We start from the raw sequence: 17,142 nt of genomic DNA, 5'->3' as shown, positions 1-17,142 counted from the left end.
ACCTCCCAGTCACCCGGCTGGCTAAACAGGACCCCTCTCCCCAGCACCTCCTTGACAATAGAACCTGACCTTTGAGAGGATGCCCCTGGTAACCCTGCCCTGATGACATTATCAAAACCTGCCTTGAAACCACATTCAGCATGACTGAGGCCTTCATTTTCCAGCTTGGTGCCCTAGCTCTGGCCTCAGTTTACCTGTGTGTCCCTAAGATAGGAGTGCCATCCAGGATGGCTGCAAGGAGTGAAAGCCAGGCATTAAGGGTCTCAGGATGGATGGCTTTTACTGACAGTTCCAGAGCTAGCAGCTGTGAGCATCTGTGTACTCTCCGCCCCCCCCCCCCCCCCCCCCCCGAGAGACACAGAGCCACCTGATCACTTGACTGTGGCACTGCAGTTGTCTCCTGCCTTAGCTGCTGGACTTACCCTGAAATCTGTCCAGGAAGTTGCTCCTGTCCTCTTCTTGTCCTTGCCCCCTTTCATGGACGAGGCTAAAGGTCTTCCATAGATTCAGAGGTGAAATACTGAGGGTCAGGAGCCAGCCCAGGCTGCTTGTCCCTCACCCTTCACACCCTGCCCCTGTCCCCCTGACTGCCGCGGCTGCGGGTCTTCAGTATGCTGTGTGGATGGTGGGAACTGATGGCTTTTATTAGGAGCGCCAACATAACCACTACCTGGTCCTCATGGGGTTTGCTGAGGGTCTAATGGGCCCAGCAGGAGTGTCCCACACCATCTGAGAGCAGCCACCAACTTGGAGTAAGTGTCTTTCCAGGCCTGCTCCCTCCCTCACCCTGGGTGGGCCTGGCCTGCTGGCAGGATGATCCCTCAGGAAGGCAAAGGGGGAATCTGTTTGCAGGGCTCTGTGACACCGTCTCTTGCCGGCTGGGTACAGTGTGCCGTCACCCCAGAGAGACTATGTTGCTAGGTCTTCTGGTTTTTGTGTGTATGTGTCTGCATTGTGGTTTGTGGTATGAATTCTAAAGAGTCTTTACGTAATGGTCTGATTCCCTTGGTTTAATCTCTGCAGAGTATATGTCACAGACTTGACCACTGACTTAACCTGGGCATGGTGGCACACGCCTGTCATCCCAGCACTTGGGAGGCAGAGGCAGGAGGATCATGAATGAGTTCAATGTCACCCTCAGTTACGTAGCAAGTGGGAAGCCAGCATGGGCTTCATGAGACCCTGTCTCAAACAAACAACAAAACAAAACACACCTATATATACTCACAATGGTGTGCTTCAACTCCCCACACCCTCGATGGAAAGCCCGTACCCATTATCGGCCCCTCCTGCCCATCAGTCCAAGGGTGAGGCAGCACTAATGGACTTCCGGTCTGTGGCTGGAAGTCATTTCGCCCTGACACTTACAGGAATGATTCCTGCCGCTGTAGTCCTTACGCCTGGCTGCACTCACTTAGCGCTGTTTTCAGGGTTCCTTATGAAACTATGAAGGCTGCAGAGCTACGTGAACCACATGGAGTGTGGAGAGACACACACACACACACACACACACACACACACACACACACATACTCACTTTGTCTATGGGCTCAGCTGGTGACAGAGTGGTGGGTGTCTCTGCCTTGGGCTTTGCATGCTGCTGTGGATACCATGTGACCGCTTTGCTTTTATCCACATGTGGGTCTCAGCGTACTGACTGTTTAGTTGCTGGGGGGGTACCCACCTTCCCCTGAATCCTAAAGCTTCTGCAGCCCCTCAAGTATTCTTATGCTGTCACCAGCCTCATAGCTGTTGCCTGACTCCAGGAGGCTGCTCTCTCTTCCTTTTGGAAGGGCAGATCAGGGAGGAGGGTGGCATGACTCACCAGCTGGGATGGAGCGCCCTGATACCACCGTCTCAAGGTTAGGGCCTGCAGGGAGCGCCGTGAGCTCGTCCCCAGTGATCCTGGGCCCGTGTGCACTGGCCTTGCTCAGTGACATTTGAAATAGCGCCGTGAGCGCCGGCGCGGGCTGCTGCTGTGAATTACAGCAATCTGGACAATTATGCCTGCTCGCAGTGGCTGCTGATGGCTGTTCCGGAGGCGGGGGCGAGGAGGCAGGTGCGCGCAGCCCGTGGTAGCTCCTTTTCCACTGCCTGTGGGGGTGAGAGGCTAAGAATGTTCCAGAGTACCCTGCTGAGACAGCGCTGACAACTCAGAGAGGAAAATGACCCCAGCCAAGCTGTGTTCCAGGCAGATGGTACTCACCCATCCTTGGCCCAGTGTGGGGTGGGAGCCTACAGGGAACCAGGCCCTCAGGGAACCCAGGCAGGTAAGCAGCCAGGTGTCCCCAGAGCCGCCGGAGCATCCTTCCACAGGCCAGCTGTGAGGACAGCTGCAGAAGAGCCCAGCCGAGGGAAACCTGGTTGAACTTCCTGTCTGTGTGATCTCAGACTGCTCACTTTCTTCATCTCAGTATCTAGTCAGTGCCTGACTTCAACACAATAGGAAATGTTTCCCTCGCTCAGGGGGCTGGAGTTGTAAAGTTGGAGTGGGGGCAGGGCTGTGTTCCTCCAGGGGAGGTTCTGCACCCACTTCAGGTGGTGGCCACACAAGATTGGCCTCCATCCTCTCCTGACCTCGCCGCCCCTCCCCCTATGTATCCGGATTCCCCTCCCCCTCCCCCTTTCCTTTCCTTTCCTTTCCTTTCTTTTTTTTTTTAGACAGGGTCTCTTTGTAGTGAATGCTGGCCTTGAGCTCACGAGGTCACCACCTCTGCCTCCAGAGTGCTACCACTAAAATGCATCACCACACCTAGACACAGATTTCCTTCTCGTCAGCCCACCCCGTCAGAATAGCCACCCTGCCCCTCTGTCCACCCTGTCGCCTCCTCAGGCCCTTTCCCCTGTGCCCAAGGGAGTCAAGCCTGTGTTGGGGCTATTGTCCAGCTCAGCCACATCCATGTGGTTATTGATCAGTAAACAGTCAATAGTTGACCTTGAGGCCCTGATGCCTCAGGCATATTGGCCCCTTTCCTTTGCCTCACCTCTGTAGCTCCTTGTTCTGGCAGCCTCCTCAAGTCTGCTTCAGTTTTATCTGCTCTATCTAAAACGAGGCAGGCAGGTAGGTCTGCCTTCCGGGTTTATCATCAAGGCAGAAGGGGCCAGATGTGTGCAGCCCGTGGCGTACGGTGGGCACTCGGGCTGGACGGGAGTCCCAACTCTGTCTCCTATGGAATCTGGCCTGAGTGGGTGCCTGTATTATGGGGCTGATCTCGCCTGTGTCCTGGGGGTGCAGTACAGGAGCATAGCCTGCCAAACAGTTGTTTAGGCACAGGTGGAGGGCAAGCTTACTATGGAGGAAAGCATTTCCTCTCCATCACGCTCTGAGGCAGCTACTCTTGTGGAAAGAGGCCCGGAGATGTTGAGTGTGCTTCCCAGGATCACGTAGCTGAGAAGTGGGGGAGCTGTCATGGGAACCCAGGCTGTCTAGTTGCAGAGCGGGGCTGAGTGGTAAGGGGATTAACTGGGTTGGTCCCCAGGGCTACCGCTTTTTCCAAGTAATGAAGGAAGGAAGGGCAGCCAGTGGAGCAGAGAGCCCTGTGTCAGGGACAGTGCACTCAAGCGAGACATATTAGCAACCCAGACAATGAGGACGTGACAGGCAGAAGTGGAGAGCCACGGTGGCTTTGGTGACAGCGGCAGAGTTTGGGAGTTTGGCTATCATTCAAAAAGGATGGATGGACCGGGAACCTGGCAGCCAGATGGTCCAGGGTCTCTGTGTGGGGTATGCGCTGAGGGGAGCGTGCCGCCCTCCTGAGCTCACACTGGGTGGGGCCTGACCTGAGCAGGAAGCCGCCCCCTAAGGAATTGGGTAGACTCAGGGACCTGGCCCTCTGCCTGCTTTAGGACAAGGGCTGCAGTGGAGGGAGGGGCCTGCAGGACTGGGCCAGTAGCCGCAAGTTCCCCAAGGAGACATTAGTCTGGCCTGGAGTTCTGACCCTAGGCAGAGCCAGTGGTTCGAGGGTAGGGATGCCCCTACTGTCTAGACCAGGGGCACCCCATGCCATTTCCAGGTCAGGCAATGGAGGCGAGTGTGCCATGGCAGCTCTGCTCAGTAGACACACCCTCCCATGGGAGCCCAGCCTGCCAGTGGATGTGGTCTGGTCTCATCTTTTCATGGTTGATTACCTAGACCTCGTGGGGGGGGGGGTGTTCAGCCACTGTTCTGTAAGAGTTCATGCTGTCCCCATTGCCAGGCCAGGCCAGGCCGACCTTTCCAAGAATACAGTGTGTGTCTCCTAGAGGGCCCTGTGCACAGCAGTGAGGTAGTCTGGCCAAGTGGGTAGTGTGCCTAGCCACAGGCTGGCGCACTGAGTTCAGAGGCCGTGAGTGCAGGGCTAGGCTCTGCCCAAGTGGGCAGATGAGGAGGGGTGGAGATATCCCCGGAGGAGCATGTCTGGAGGTTCATGTCCTCGCATGTGTTGCGATGATTCCCCAGGAGAAAGCAGGGCTCCTGTACAGACTCAGGTATGGCCAGACATGGGACTGGCTGTGGTCTCCCATCCCTCCCTCATCATTGTCCTAAAGGAGATGTCCCTCACTCTGGGTCAGCATCTGACTCCTTGCTGGGAAGGGATAGTGAATGACCCTAGTGATGACCCCATGTTCCCAGGCAAGCCTGTTTCTGCTCTGCCCATGAGAAAGTGGTATGGTTGAGGACATGGTGAGACATCCTTCTCCATGTATGCAGCCAGCCAAGGCGCTGGGGACTTTCTGACCCTGCAGACCAGGGCATCTGTGGTTCTGTAGGTGGGCAGATGGCCTTAGGTGACGCCCTTTTGACAATCTCGTATGTGTCTGACATGGTATGGAGTACCTCTGTTGTGGTTTTAAGCAGATTGGAGGATAAGATGGTGGCCAGGGCGGGTTCAAAGGGAGGTCATTCCAGATGCCCTCCACGGGGCTCGCTGTGCCCCACCGAGCACACTGTAAGTCTCTGGGTGACTGGTACTCAGTGACCACACATCATCCCTTGAGTCCCTCGCAGGCTTAGCACTTCTTAAGGAGGGAGGCTGTGGCTGGAAGACCCAGGGCAGGGATGGGAATCTATCTCCCTTCTTGCTCTGGGAAGGTTTTGTTTTGCAAGTGAGTGGAAGAAAGCGGCTGTGAGGGTGGAGGTTGGGGTGTCTCCTGAAGCTTCTTTGTGGAGCGAGCCGGGAGAGCCAGTCCTCCTGTATGATGTCCCAGGTCAGAGTGCTAGAATGTTGCCAGCATACAAATGGAAGGAGAGGCACTGCCGGAGGCTCACACAGTCAGTCTGGGGCACAGACCGCTGTGGAAGGGGTTGGGACTGGAGCGGTCACCGCCCCTGAGCCACAGGAGCATTTCATGGGCTCCAGGTAGCATACAAGAAAGGGTCCCCTTGGCCACCATTTCCTCCTCCTCCTGTGGCTCTTGGGCTCTGCAAACTTTGGGATCTGACTCAGGCCCCCTGCCTCACTTCCTGTCTTGGTCAATTTCACTTCCTAAGTAGCTGCCTCTAACTCCTTCCTTAGAAATTAGAAGTGGGGGGGGGGGGAGAGAACCCAAGACCACAGGGCAGCCTGGAGCAGCAGGTGGGGCCAGCGTTCCCAATGTTGGGGATGCTTCAGCCAACTCAGGAGTCCCCAGGACTGAGCCCACAGCCCCTCTTCAGGATAGACACTCATGAGGACCTACATGGATCCCAGCCTCAGATGCGGTCTAGAGCCTCATTCTTTTCTTGAATGCCTCTGGCAGCCCGAGCACCCCTAGGTGGACGGGCAGCAGTCATGGATGGGCGCAGCAAAGGAACTGGTTTAAATACTTCTCCAAGGGCCAGAGGCAGGGCCCAAATGCTTTTTGGACATCCGCAAATGTCCTGGGGCTGTTTCAGGGTTGGGAGCAGTAGAGCCGTCTGTTTTCTAGGGCTTCTCAGCCTTGGGAGCCTTTCTGTTACCTTCCAGGAACATACTGACATTTCCACAGGGGGTGCTCACATAGGCCCCCCTTGGAGTTCCTCTGTGGAGCACAACGGGATTCCATGGGAAAGACCTGGGTTCTCAGCAGTGTGGGGATCTCTCAGCCAGCAGGCTGGGGATGTGACTGAGCACGTAGGGCCAGAGATACAGAAGAGCTCCAAGCTGTCTGTCCCTGTCCTCTGGGCTTCTAGAGCAGGATGGAAGGGCAAGGGCTAGAGGGAAGAGTCCGTTGTGGAAGTCAGCCTGACCGGATGCTGCTGTAGAAGGCAGCTCCGTTGTCTTGGCCTCCAGGGAGCTATTGGGACCTTGCAGCAGGTGCTCTCAGAGAGGATGCAGTAGGCAGCCAGGGTTTCCAGACCATAGGCCAGATCTCTGGAGCCCCAGGTCCTTCCCTCACCCGAATGGTTGGTAGTATCAGAGTACTCCCAAGTAGATCCCAAGTTCCCCAACCCCCACCCCCATAGAAAGCTAGCCAGCCCTGGCCACCCACAGCACTCTGGGAGGCTGGTCCAGGCTTTGGGGGCCTGTGAGGAAGGGGGGGTGCGACCGCAGGTGGAACCGGCTGGCTGGCGGGGAGGGCTGGCGGGCGGGCGGAAGAGGCTGCTTGCTCCCTGCCTGCCGGGGGTGGGAGCTCTGTTTTTCTGGATCCCTCAGTCTGTTCTTACCGCTGCTGACGCTGCCACGGATGGGGAGAGAGGGAGGGAGCCTGTGCCAGTTGGCCCGCCCAGCCGAACCTGGGCCTGTGCCCGGCCCCCGCCCGCCCCCGCCTGCTGCGTCTGGAGGTCACATTCAGTCCTGACGCGGCTCGCTGGGTCAGGCAGCGAGAAGAGCTGATCGGAGCCCTGGGTCCCATAGCGCGGCCGCTTAGGGACACTGCTGCCCGGTACCGTCCTGCCCAGGGCTTTGGATTTCATGCGGCGGCGGCGGCGCGGGTCTGGGGGCTCCCCGCTAGCACCCTCCCCAAGTGTCCTCCCTGAGAACACTGGTGCCGGGAAGAACTGCGGCCGCTGCTGCTGCGTGCACACTGGTGACGCCTGGCACAGAGGAACCCAGCACAGAACTGACAACTTCCCGCTGCCATTGCCCTCACCCCCCTCCCAAGCGGGAAGGGCATCGCTCAACTCCCCGAGGCAGCTGGTGGCAGCGGCTGGAGGAGTCCTGGGCCTCGTGGGGCGGTGAGCAGCTCCCGCCCCCAGTGCCTGCTCTCACCCTCGCTGCTCCTGAGGATGTAATCAAAGCTAGAGCCAGGGGATACCAGCAAGAAGCCCTAAGGAGCCTTGCAGCCACAGCCTCCTGATCACTGCTCCGCTCCCTGGAGCATCCTTCCAGCCGGATGTTTCCGGAAAACTTGGCCGAGGGGGAGACGCAGATGAGAGGATGTGAGTGGTTCCCCCGGCTGGGGATCGGACTGGAGGGTGGGGTTGGCTGGTGACAGGGACTTTAGACGGGGCTATAGGAAATTGCAGCTAGAAGTGTAGTGGGGGGGACTTGGAATTTTGGACCCATGACCGCAGCTTCCCTTTCCCTGGTGCCCCTTCTTGCCTTTCTAGGTGCGGCCAGGATCTCCTGGAAGGAGGGTTTGCCCACATCTGGGCTCCAGGCTTAGTTGGGCCATTCTCAGAGGGGCTCCCCAGGGTAGCCGGAGCAGCTGGGCTGTCTCCACATCATGGGATGGGACCTGCCCCTGTGCACCGCACCCCGTTGTGAGAAAGCTCACGTCTTCCTGGGGCTGTGTGGCACACTCTGGGACGGACTCCCCAAGACTCTGCCCAGTGCTCCTTGGCGACCACACGTGTTCAGGAACAGCTGAGTGTCATCCCCCACCCTGCCAGCTCCTTGCTTCTATAAGCTGAGTTAGTTAAGGGACCCAGCTGCCCGACTCCTTGTTGACTTAACTGAATTTGGAAATGTCTGCTCCCCAGGGTCGGGCCACCCCCAGCTCATCAGTCACCCCACCCCCAACAGCTCCAAATGGAGACCTGCCCTGGGGTTCCGGGCCTGCAATCCCTCGGCAGCCTGACGTGTTTGCTGGGTCCTCTTGGCCTGCGCTCGGGAAATATAAATAAACGCAGCCCCAGCCGCCAGGTTCTGGAAGTGGCAGCTGCTGCTGGCGCGGGTGGAGGGAAAGGTCAGGGGCTGAGTTACACTTGATCCCAAGCCCTGGCCCTCCCTGCCCCCTGTCCTTGAGGATCCCTGAGAAGCGGCTCTGGAGCCACGTGGCTCTTGTGGTCACTGCAGGCCAGCAGGTGGCCTGACTGTCCAGTGCCTCCTCCATACCATGGGCCCCTGAGGCTGCTCCAGTGGGAAGCTGAGGCTTCAGACCCTCTTCTGAGCTGGGTGAGGTGGGTGGGAAACTCACCGCCCCAGTCTTGACTGAGGTGTGGGGGGCGGGGCAAGACAGACTCCATTCAATGCTATGCAGACCTAGGGGGCCTCTTGCTGGTGTGATTGGGGGTTTGCTATTTCCTTTGTTTGTAGTAAGCCACCAACTGGGATTTGAATGAGGGGGTGAGTGGGGGTGGTGGCCCCCGCCCCCACCCCCAGCAATTACAATTGCAGTGTTGGTCTTTGGCTTGACTTGTATAGAGGAAAATGAGTTGAAACTCGGTGATGGGAAATCGTCTCAGCGTCGTTACAAAGTGGCTTTGAGGCCCCCTCTGACTCTGGCACAGTCGCTCAGCCTCTTAACCTCCATCCCCAGGGGCAGGCTCTGTCACTGCCATGGGAAAGGGGCCAGCTTTGCCTTCAGGGAAGCTGGGGCCCACTGAAGACCGGTGAGGTGTGGTGAAGTGTGAACACAGGGTCCATAGCCTTCTAGCCCAGGGTTTGTGGCCTCAGAGCTGAAGAGTGTATGCCACTCCATATGGAGCTCAGAACTTGTGGGGAATGAGGTCTGTGGCCTTGGTGGGCTTGGACGGCCTGCAGAGCTGGAGTTTCTTCCATGTGGTCTCAGGCTGTGACTTGGGAAATATCCATCCTTGGCTCCTGAGCCCCGCCAGGCCAGGTGGGCCCTGAGTCTGGTGTGGCCCTGTAGGTATGAGGGCCCAAGCTTGCCCTGCTCCCTTCCTCAGCTTGGCCCTGCTCCAACCTCTGCTCTTCCACTGCTTTTTTTCCCCTTCACCTACGGTGAGACCGGAAAACAGACTTGCTCTCCTGAGGCCTCGCCGCAGCTGTGCAGTGTCAGGGCCAGGTCACCACAGCTCTCGCCCAACCGGGGAGGGAAAGATGGGGGGAGGCAGAGTTCTGTGTTCTGATCCCTAGAATCTTCAACGAGGCCTCACTTGGCCATGACTGTCACCGTCATTTCCCTGGTCCCTGTCTATGCTCCTCGGTCTTGGACTGGCATGAGTCCTTACCTGCCCTCCACCCACAGGCCTTCTGGAACATGGGAGGAATTGGTCAGCCATCGCCCGAATGGTGGGCTCCAAGACTGTGTCCCAGTGTAAGAACTTCTACTTCAACTACAAGAAGAGGCAGAACCTGGATGAGATCCTTCAGCAGCACAAGCTAAAGATGGTGAGTTGAGTGTGGGCCAGAGCTCACGGGCTGGGCCCCCTGGGGACCGCGGACAGCCAGGCCCCCCACAGTCGGGCCCCTGGCTGCCTGGTGAGCCCGCCTGCCTGCACGAGGAGGTGCGGGTGGGCTGGGCCCTGACGCAGCCAGGAATCTGCCACTGCCCTCAGCACCCTGGATTGGAGACCCAGAGGCAAAAGAGCCCTGAGCAAGCATCCTACTGCCTTCCCGAAATCCCTCTATCCTCTCTCTCTTCTTGAACACACTTGTGATCGTCATTTTAGGGCTGGCAAAAGTGAGGCCAGGTGAGGCTCTTCAAGTTGAAGCGTGCAAGCTGAGTAACTCTAGCTGCCACCCTTGCCTTCCACCTCCTGTTGTGGTCAAAGGCTTGGGAGGGGGCCTTTGTCCCACCCATCCCTGGGTTTAAAGTTGCCTGCATTTCCGTGCATTCAGCAGTTCATAGCATGGCATGCGACAGCACAGCGGGCAGGCCAGACACAGCTTCACTCCACCAGAACTCTTCTGGCCCCACACAGAATCCAGGGCCAGCCTCCTTAGCTCTCTGTGGCTGCAGCTGTCACCCTCATGGCCCAGCCATTGCTTCCAGTTCATATTTCTCCAAGTGTGTGACTGCCCAACTCTTCATGCTGCCAGGGTACTTCTCCCTCTGCTCCCAAAGACCCCCAGTGGGACAGTGGACCCGAGAACCTGAGTACCCAGTGGGCTAGAGAGAGGGACTAGGTCTGACTGAGCTTGTGAGTTGGACACCCGTGTGACCTGAGTAGTTTCCCCTGTTGAGCTGTTTCTTCATCTGGAAGGTAAGGAACTGTAGGTGGTTCCGCGAGTCGGAAACGAGGAGCCTGTGGAGGGGAAACAGCCCATGGGCCTTCCTACTTGCTTGTCACAACCCACTCACCAACCCTGTCCTCTGGATGTGTGAGGCCCTCGTAATCTCCATGCAGCAATTACCACCAAGGCCTGTGTGCTGATAGCCACGCCCAAGAGACCTGTGCGTGTGAATCTGGGTTCTGCCACTTGGACAAGTGTCTTGTCCTCTCTGTGCCTCAGTTTCTCTGACTGTGAAGTGGGAAAGATAACAACTGGGGGAGGGCATCTTCCCCACAAATTCCAGTACGGTGCTTGGAAGGGGTTATGAGGTACCTTGCCAGCCTCCCACTGGTGAAAGCCATGGGGCGCTGCTGGCAGAAGGCTCAGGGTACAGGTGTCTTAGTGCGCCGTGCCTGTCCAGAGAGATAGACACACGCACGCATGCGCTGAGTCACTCACTCCAAAGTAGTGACTCTGGGCTGGTCCCGAGGACTGTAATAAGGAGCTGTAAGCAAAGGCAATACTCCAGAAGTACAGGGCGAGCACACCATTGTGGAGGCCCCTGACCTGGGCTGTCTGCTTCCCACCTCCTTAACATCAGGCTGTGCCTAGAAAGATCAAGTTGGGCATGTCATGGCACCTATAATCCTAGCATTCAGGAGGCTTGATACAGGAGGCTCAGGAGTTCAGGGCCAGCCTGGGCTACAGGATGTGTCTCAAAGAGAAAATCACAAGAACAAGAGGGTCACTTCCCCTGAGTCCTGAGTGGCTAAGGCTGTTGGCTGCTGGCCCACCCCCACCTGAATGCAGGAAGGCATGTTATGCTCGGCCACCCAGGGAGGGGGGGGGGCAGGAGGTCAGTGGGTGTCCCTTCCTGCTCACCCCAGGCCTGGCCTGCACATGGCTGCTGGAGACTCATCAGGAAACGGGAGCTCGGGTGGAGCCCTGTGTCGCAGGTTATGTAACATTTGGCAGCCTTGTCCTCTCCAAGGCCTCCCTCCCCCCTCCATGTGGCCGAAGGCTGCCCTCCTGTCTGTGTCCTGGCCCTCGGGGCTCGGCCTCCAGGTTGCTCAGTGTGTCATCTGGGCCTCGGCCCTGCTGGCCTGGCTTCCTTCTGCTGTCTTCTCTCTGTGGCTGCTGGGAGATGCTCCAGGCAGGGATGTACTTGAACTCTAGCAGGCAGTCCTCCCTGACGCCGAGCTTTGCCTCTCTGAGTTGGTGTCGTTGTTTCTGAGGCTCATTTGTGTAATGACATGGTTATGGAGCGCCTGGCTCTGCTCCAGGTGTGGGAGGGAAGCAGGCAGAGGTCCCGGTTGAGGTTGACGGGGAGTAAGTCTGGTCAAAAACTTCCAGCATGTGGCCTAAAGGTGCTGAGGCAGGGATGCAGAGAGAGTGAGGGTTGGAGGGCACTGGTTAATTCCCCCAGGGAAATCAGAGAGGGCCTCTGGGGAGATGACGTTGGAGCAGAGTTGAGGAAGTGAGTGTTCGTGATCTGGGGGAAGGGTGTTCAGGCAGAGAACAGCCTATGCAGAGTCCCTGGGGCTGGCGTGGGGGCTGGAGAGGCAGACTTAGATCACGCAGAGTGGCAGGGCTAGAGATGGAGGGCTGAGTCCAGGTGTTAAGCAATGCCTGGAGTGTAGGAAGCAGGGGTGACATACCCCGATTGGCAGGGTAACTGTGCGTTCATGTGACCAAACAATGCCTTGCAGATTCCTGGTCCGCAATAGTTGCTTAGTAAATGTCCAGATGTAATTTGTGTTCCTAACTCCAAAATATTGCTGTCACAGGCCTGCCAGCACCTTTGGTGCTGAGGTTGCAGCTGAGTTTCCCATAGGCTCTGGACACACAGGGTGTGCTGTACTGCCCGCCCATGGCTCTGCCAGGCGGATGGGCTCCTGTTTCCTGCGAGTATCCCTGCAACCTGCTGCCTAGTTCCTGTTGCTAAAGATAGACAACGGAAGGGGATCCCCAGCCACATGCCACAACATCCTCGCACCCGCAGACTAGAGCCTGGGCCTCTTGGGAGGTGCCGAGACCAGGCCCTGTGTGGGTGTGGGTGGCAGGGCAAATGTCCCATGAGGTCTCTGTATAGTCAAGACAAGCCTGTGGCCTGGTGTTGGTGATAGAGATGGTGACGAACAGGCAGGCACGTATTTCCCCTTTTGTTCTGTGTCCCAGGGTTCTAGCCTCTGGGACTGGGGTGGCACATCTGTACCTCAGGGCCTTGTGTGCTCCACAGGCCTTTTCTAGGGCCTGTGTGGCGGTGGAGGCAGCAGGCCATCGCCCCAGAGCATGGCCGTGCTGTATTTCCAGAGCACTGTCACCAGCCAGATGCAGCAGAACCACCGTCTCTCACCAGCTGCTGGCCTTGTTGTCTTGGTTTGGCCTATGGTCCCCTCCTGTGTCTTCATCCTTCTCCCTGAGGTCCTCAGCTGCCTTGTCTCCTCCTATCACGCTGCTCTTCTCACCTAGCCTGTTCCTCAGTGGCTGAACCTGCTGAGGTCCCACCCGGACTCCCTTCCTATGGAAACCTGATCACCCACCCAGCTGACTTGGCCCCGTGCTCTCTCTATCCCTATTTAGTCCCCCGTGGTCCCTAGTCCCCCCCCCCCCCCCGGGCCCTAAAGAGTGTGCGTTGGCTTTGAGGGCAGTGGTCCTGTTGTATTTCCTGAGTCTGTATTCACAGAGTTTCCACCAGCCATGGTGCCGAGTGTGCACTGCCACACTGTGGCCTTCCTATGCTGGCCTGGCCCGGCCTGTGCCCAGTGTCCCACTGGGACACATGGCACTGTGAAACCTCTGTGCTAAAAATACCTCTGGCCCGTGTGGCCACTGCGATGGGCCCAGAGGGAAGGTTGCCCTTGTGGCTGTGGCTGTGCTGCAGGCGTGGGGCGTCTCCAGCCTTGACTACTACCATCCTGTCTCAGGAGAAGGAGAGGAATGCGCGGAGGAAAAAGAAGAAGACCCCAGCTGCCGCAAGTGAAGAGACGGCCTTCCCACCTGCCGCTGAGGACGAGGAGATGGAGGCATCGGGGGCAAGCGCCAATGAGGAGGAGCTGGCGGAGGAGGCAGAAGGTGAGCTCGCCCTCCTCAGGAGGGAGGGGACAAATGCACACGCACACCCTGCTCTGTGTCTCTTCAGGAGTCCTGGCGAGGCTGTGGTTGAGCGAGAGGCTTCTGGGTCTCGCCTCCCCGTGGTTCACATGCTTTTGCTGTAGGGTCTACAGTGACCCCAGGAGGAGGCCAGGCCACAAATCCTCTGAGCATCCAGGTCGGGCCCTAGGCTGCTGGTGGCAAAGACCTGACCCTTATGTTGAATGCCTTCCCAGCCGTCCCCATGAGCAAGGCGGACATAGCATGTAGGGAAAGTTGTACAGACAGAGCTGCCTGTAAGAGTGGGAAGTCACTGTGAGCCCCAGATACTGCTGGTGGTGGTGGTGTGGTTCACAACCTGCTTAGGAGCAGGGGAGGGGCAGGGCCAGGCTGTCTGAGGCCTCCCTCACCACCTAGGGATTCCTGGGACAGCAATATGGAAGGTTACAGTTAGCTTCTCATACCTAAGAGCACTGGGCCTATCTTCAGTGCTAGAAAACGGAGTCCTAGGGAAACAGTCCCCTGGGGACCATGATGTCACTTAGGCCCATTGGTCTAGCAGCATTTGTGTGAGCCCTGCCCTTGCAGGCCAGGGACCAATTGACTTAGGACTTCCTTGTGTGGTAACGGTCGTGGCAGCCCTGTAGCCTCATCTCCGTCATCATAGCCTGAGGAGGCGGCAACACCGTGTTCACAGAGACTTAGTCGTGGAGAAGTCACTCTAGGTCTCTTAAGACCTGGTTTGGCAGCTTGGTCACAGCCCTGTGCTCTGGCCTCCAGGGGAAGGGGCCTGTGATCTTCCTGTCACTTGGTGTGAGTCAGTAAGTGCCTACTATGTACCAGACTCTGTGAACATGCCTGGTGAACACCCTGGGCTCCTCATGGGTTGTATCTAGTCCAATGTAGACCTGAGCCTCTGGTTAATTCCTGCCCAACCCAAGCCCAGAACTTAGGGTGGGGCCCAGCCACAGTTGTCACGGTCCCTGGATGTCTCTGAGGGTTGCTGGTGTGGACAGACCTGGCAGTGAGAAGTAGGCACCAACAGCCAAGAGGGGGACTTGTCTGCTTGTTCGAGGGACGTCAGTGTCTTCAGCTCCCGAGTCCTGTTGTCGGGCCTTGAGGAGGAAGCCCAGAGGTCACTCTGTTGCCCAGGCAGCTCGATTAACTCTCTGTGTCTGTTTCTTCACCTGTCTTGAGGTCTCTGAGGGTCACATGCCCTGTGTGCCCATGGCCAGTTCCCTGCTGGTGTTATTGATACTGTTTCTGGCAGAGGTGTCCTCTGGGCTTCAAGGGAGCTGGCAAGCAGAAGAGGCTGGGGACTGACTGACAAGGCTAGAGGGCTCGTTGCTTGAGGGCCACAGAAACCTCCATTAGTTTATGTCTGTGGCACTTGGCCAGAGCTCTCTATTGACTCTGGACACACCTTGCCTGTGTGGGCTGCTGCAGGTCACCATGACTGGGTGACCAGGACCTCCCTTGGGAGCTGAGCAAGGAGGTCCTGTAGAAGCTGCTGTGGGTCCCCTATCCACTGCCAGCCACTCCCCTTCCTTTTCCACAGGATTATTGCCACCTCGATTCTAATTCTTCTCTAACTTCCTTCCAGCCTTACAGGCCTCAGGGAGTGAGGTTCCCAGAGTGGGGGAGTGCAGTGGCCCAGGTAAGAATGTGACTGTGGCTGAGCTGGGGCGGGCAGCCGTGTGCCCAAGGCCATACATCTCTCTCCTCATGCCTCGCCGTGTGCTGCTTCCTCTGCGTGTTTCTGAACATGGCAACTGTGTCCCCCGTCCCTGTCCCCGTCCCTCGTTGTCCCTGGCTATGGCTGGCGTGTCCCACTTAACCTTTTCCCTCTTGGGTTTGCTCCAGGACTTTTTCCTTGTTCCCACCCCCAGCCTTTTTTCCAAGTGTCTGTCTTGCAGAAAACTGAAGAACATGAGACCCAATCAGGGCTGCAACTGGGTCTCTGGTGCTTCAATGTGCATACACACACACACACACACACACACACACATGCATACACACACACACACACACACACACACACACACACACACACACACCCTTTAACCTATGTGGAAAACCCGAGCAGTGGGCATGCCCGTTCAGGGTTGCTCCTATGCAGTGGTCTTTATTGTGCGGTCTTGTCAGCCATGTTGTAATGCACTCATGGTCCCCGGGCCTGTCCAGTTGCTCTCCAGCCTCCGTGGCAGTTTGGTTTCCCGTTCTCTGGATGGGAAAACCAAAGCTTGTGAGAAGTCCTGCGTTTTCCACAGGAATACCAAAAGTCGAACACAGAGCTGATTGGAGTTCAGATCATATCTGCAGACCCAGATGAAGGGCTGTCTTGAGGCTGTCCTTGGACTGGCCCTGTAGGGGCACTGGCTATCTGGAGAGCCTAGGGGTTGGGGTTGGGGTTGGCCAGTCTGTGGACAGCAGGAGGGAGAAGCTGAAGTTCCAAGCTGGTCAGGCAAGGACTGCAGCAACCTGGGGCGGGTCTGCAGGGGCTTGTGAGGGAAAAGGCTCACCTGGATGTATAGGAGCCGCGGGGCTGTCGTGGTATTGTTTGGGAGTGCTGTCACCTCCCACAGAGCAGCAGCTCATCCCCCTCTTTGCTTTCGCTCTGCATATAGCTGCTGTCAACAACAGCTCTGATACCGAGAGTGTCCCATCCCCACGCACGGAGGCCACCAAGGACACTGGGCAAAATGGGCCTAAGCCCACCGGCGCTGAGACATTGCCTTCTGCCACCCAGCCACCCATCCCTCTGCCAGAAGAACCTGCAACAATCCCCGCTGAGCCCTGCCCGGCCCCTGATGCCAGTGGCCCGTCATCCCCTGTGACTCCCCCGTCACCTGCCGCACCCCCAGCTGCCGTTCCCAAGGATGACCAAGAAGACCAGGTCGATGCAGTTCCTCAGACGGATGATGCCAAGGAGCAAAAGCCTGAGTCTGAGGAGCTGATGATCGATGTGGGAAAGGCAGAGGAGCCCGAGGCCCCTGAGGAGCCGCCTGGGAGTGTGAAGGATGATCGCAAGGAGGAGGCTGAGGAGGAGCCCGAAGACAAGGCCAAGGGCACAGAGGCCATCGAGGCTGTGTCTGAGGCACCGCTCAAGGTGGCAGAGGCTGGGAGCAAGGCTGCCGCAGCCAAGAGCACGAGCTCAGGCACCCCCCAGGACAGTGACTCCAGTGCCACCTGCAGCGCCGACGAGGTGGACGAGCCCGAGGGAGGTGACAAGGGCAGGTGAGAGCCCCGGGCAGCCCTTGCTGTGAGCTCTGGTTCTTGCGTGTGTACTCTGCAAACATAGGGAGTACCCTCCATCTGCCAAGACAACACAGGTGGCCCTGCCCGCTTTCAAGTCTGGCTGGTTTGTAGGGGCCAACACGAGACTGAGACTAGAAATCGGGGTGTCTTAGTCAGTGCTCTATTGCTGTGACGAGACGCCCTTTTTTGTGTGTTTGTTTTTCGAGACAGGGTTTCTCTGTATAGCTTTGGAGCCTATCCTGGAACTCGCTCTGTAGACCAGGCTGGCCTCAAGCTCACAGAGATACATCTGCCTCTGCTTCCTGAGTGTTGGGACTAAAGGTGTGCGCCACCACCACCCGGCCAGCAGTTCTTATAAAAGAAAGCATTTAATTGGGGGCTTACTTACAGTTTCAGGGATTTAACCCATACCAGCATGGTGGGGAGCGTGGCAGCATGCATGGCAGGCGTGCTGCTCGAGAGGTAAGTGAGACCTAGATCCTCATCCACAGGCAGAAGGAGGGAGAGACAG

General features: G+C 57.6%; 1 protein-coding gene across 24 annotated transcripts in view; it reads left to right on the top strand.

Moving 5' to 3' along the window:
* Window positions 1-17,142, top strand: part of Ncor2 (nuclear receptor corepressor 2) — a 159,201-nt gene that overhangs the window by 109,830 nt on the left and 32,229 nt on the right. For all 24 annotated transcript variants that reach the window (XM_040731477.1, XM_040731479.1, XM_040731485.1 and 21 more), the window contains 4 exons: window positions 9,313-9,455; window positions 13,208-13,355; window positions 14,977-15,030; window positions 16,001-16,610. In XM_040731477.1, coding sequence (XP_040587411.1) covers window positions 9,313-9,455; window positions 13,208-13,355; window positions 14,977-15,030; window positions 16,001-16,610 — 955 coding nt within the window. The remainder of the gene's footprint in view (window positions 1-9,312; window positions 9,456-13,207; window positions 13,356-14,976; window positions 15,031-16,000; window positions 16,611-17,142) is intronic.

The sequence above is a fragment of the Mesocricetus auratus genome, unplaced genomic scaffold (genome assembly GCF_017639785.1).
Source record: "Mesocricetus auratus isolate SY011 unplaced genomic scaffold, BCM_Maur_2.0 Super-Scaffold_100025, whole genome shotgun sequence".
In the NCBI taxonomy this organism is placed as follows: domain Eukaryota; kingdom Metazoa; phylum Chordata; class Mammalia; order Rodentia; family Cricetidae; genus Mesocricetus; species Mesocricetus auratus.
The sequence above is the reverse complement of the archived record's forward strand: the minus strand, read 5'-3'. Positions and strand labels throughout refer to the sequence as shown.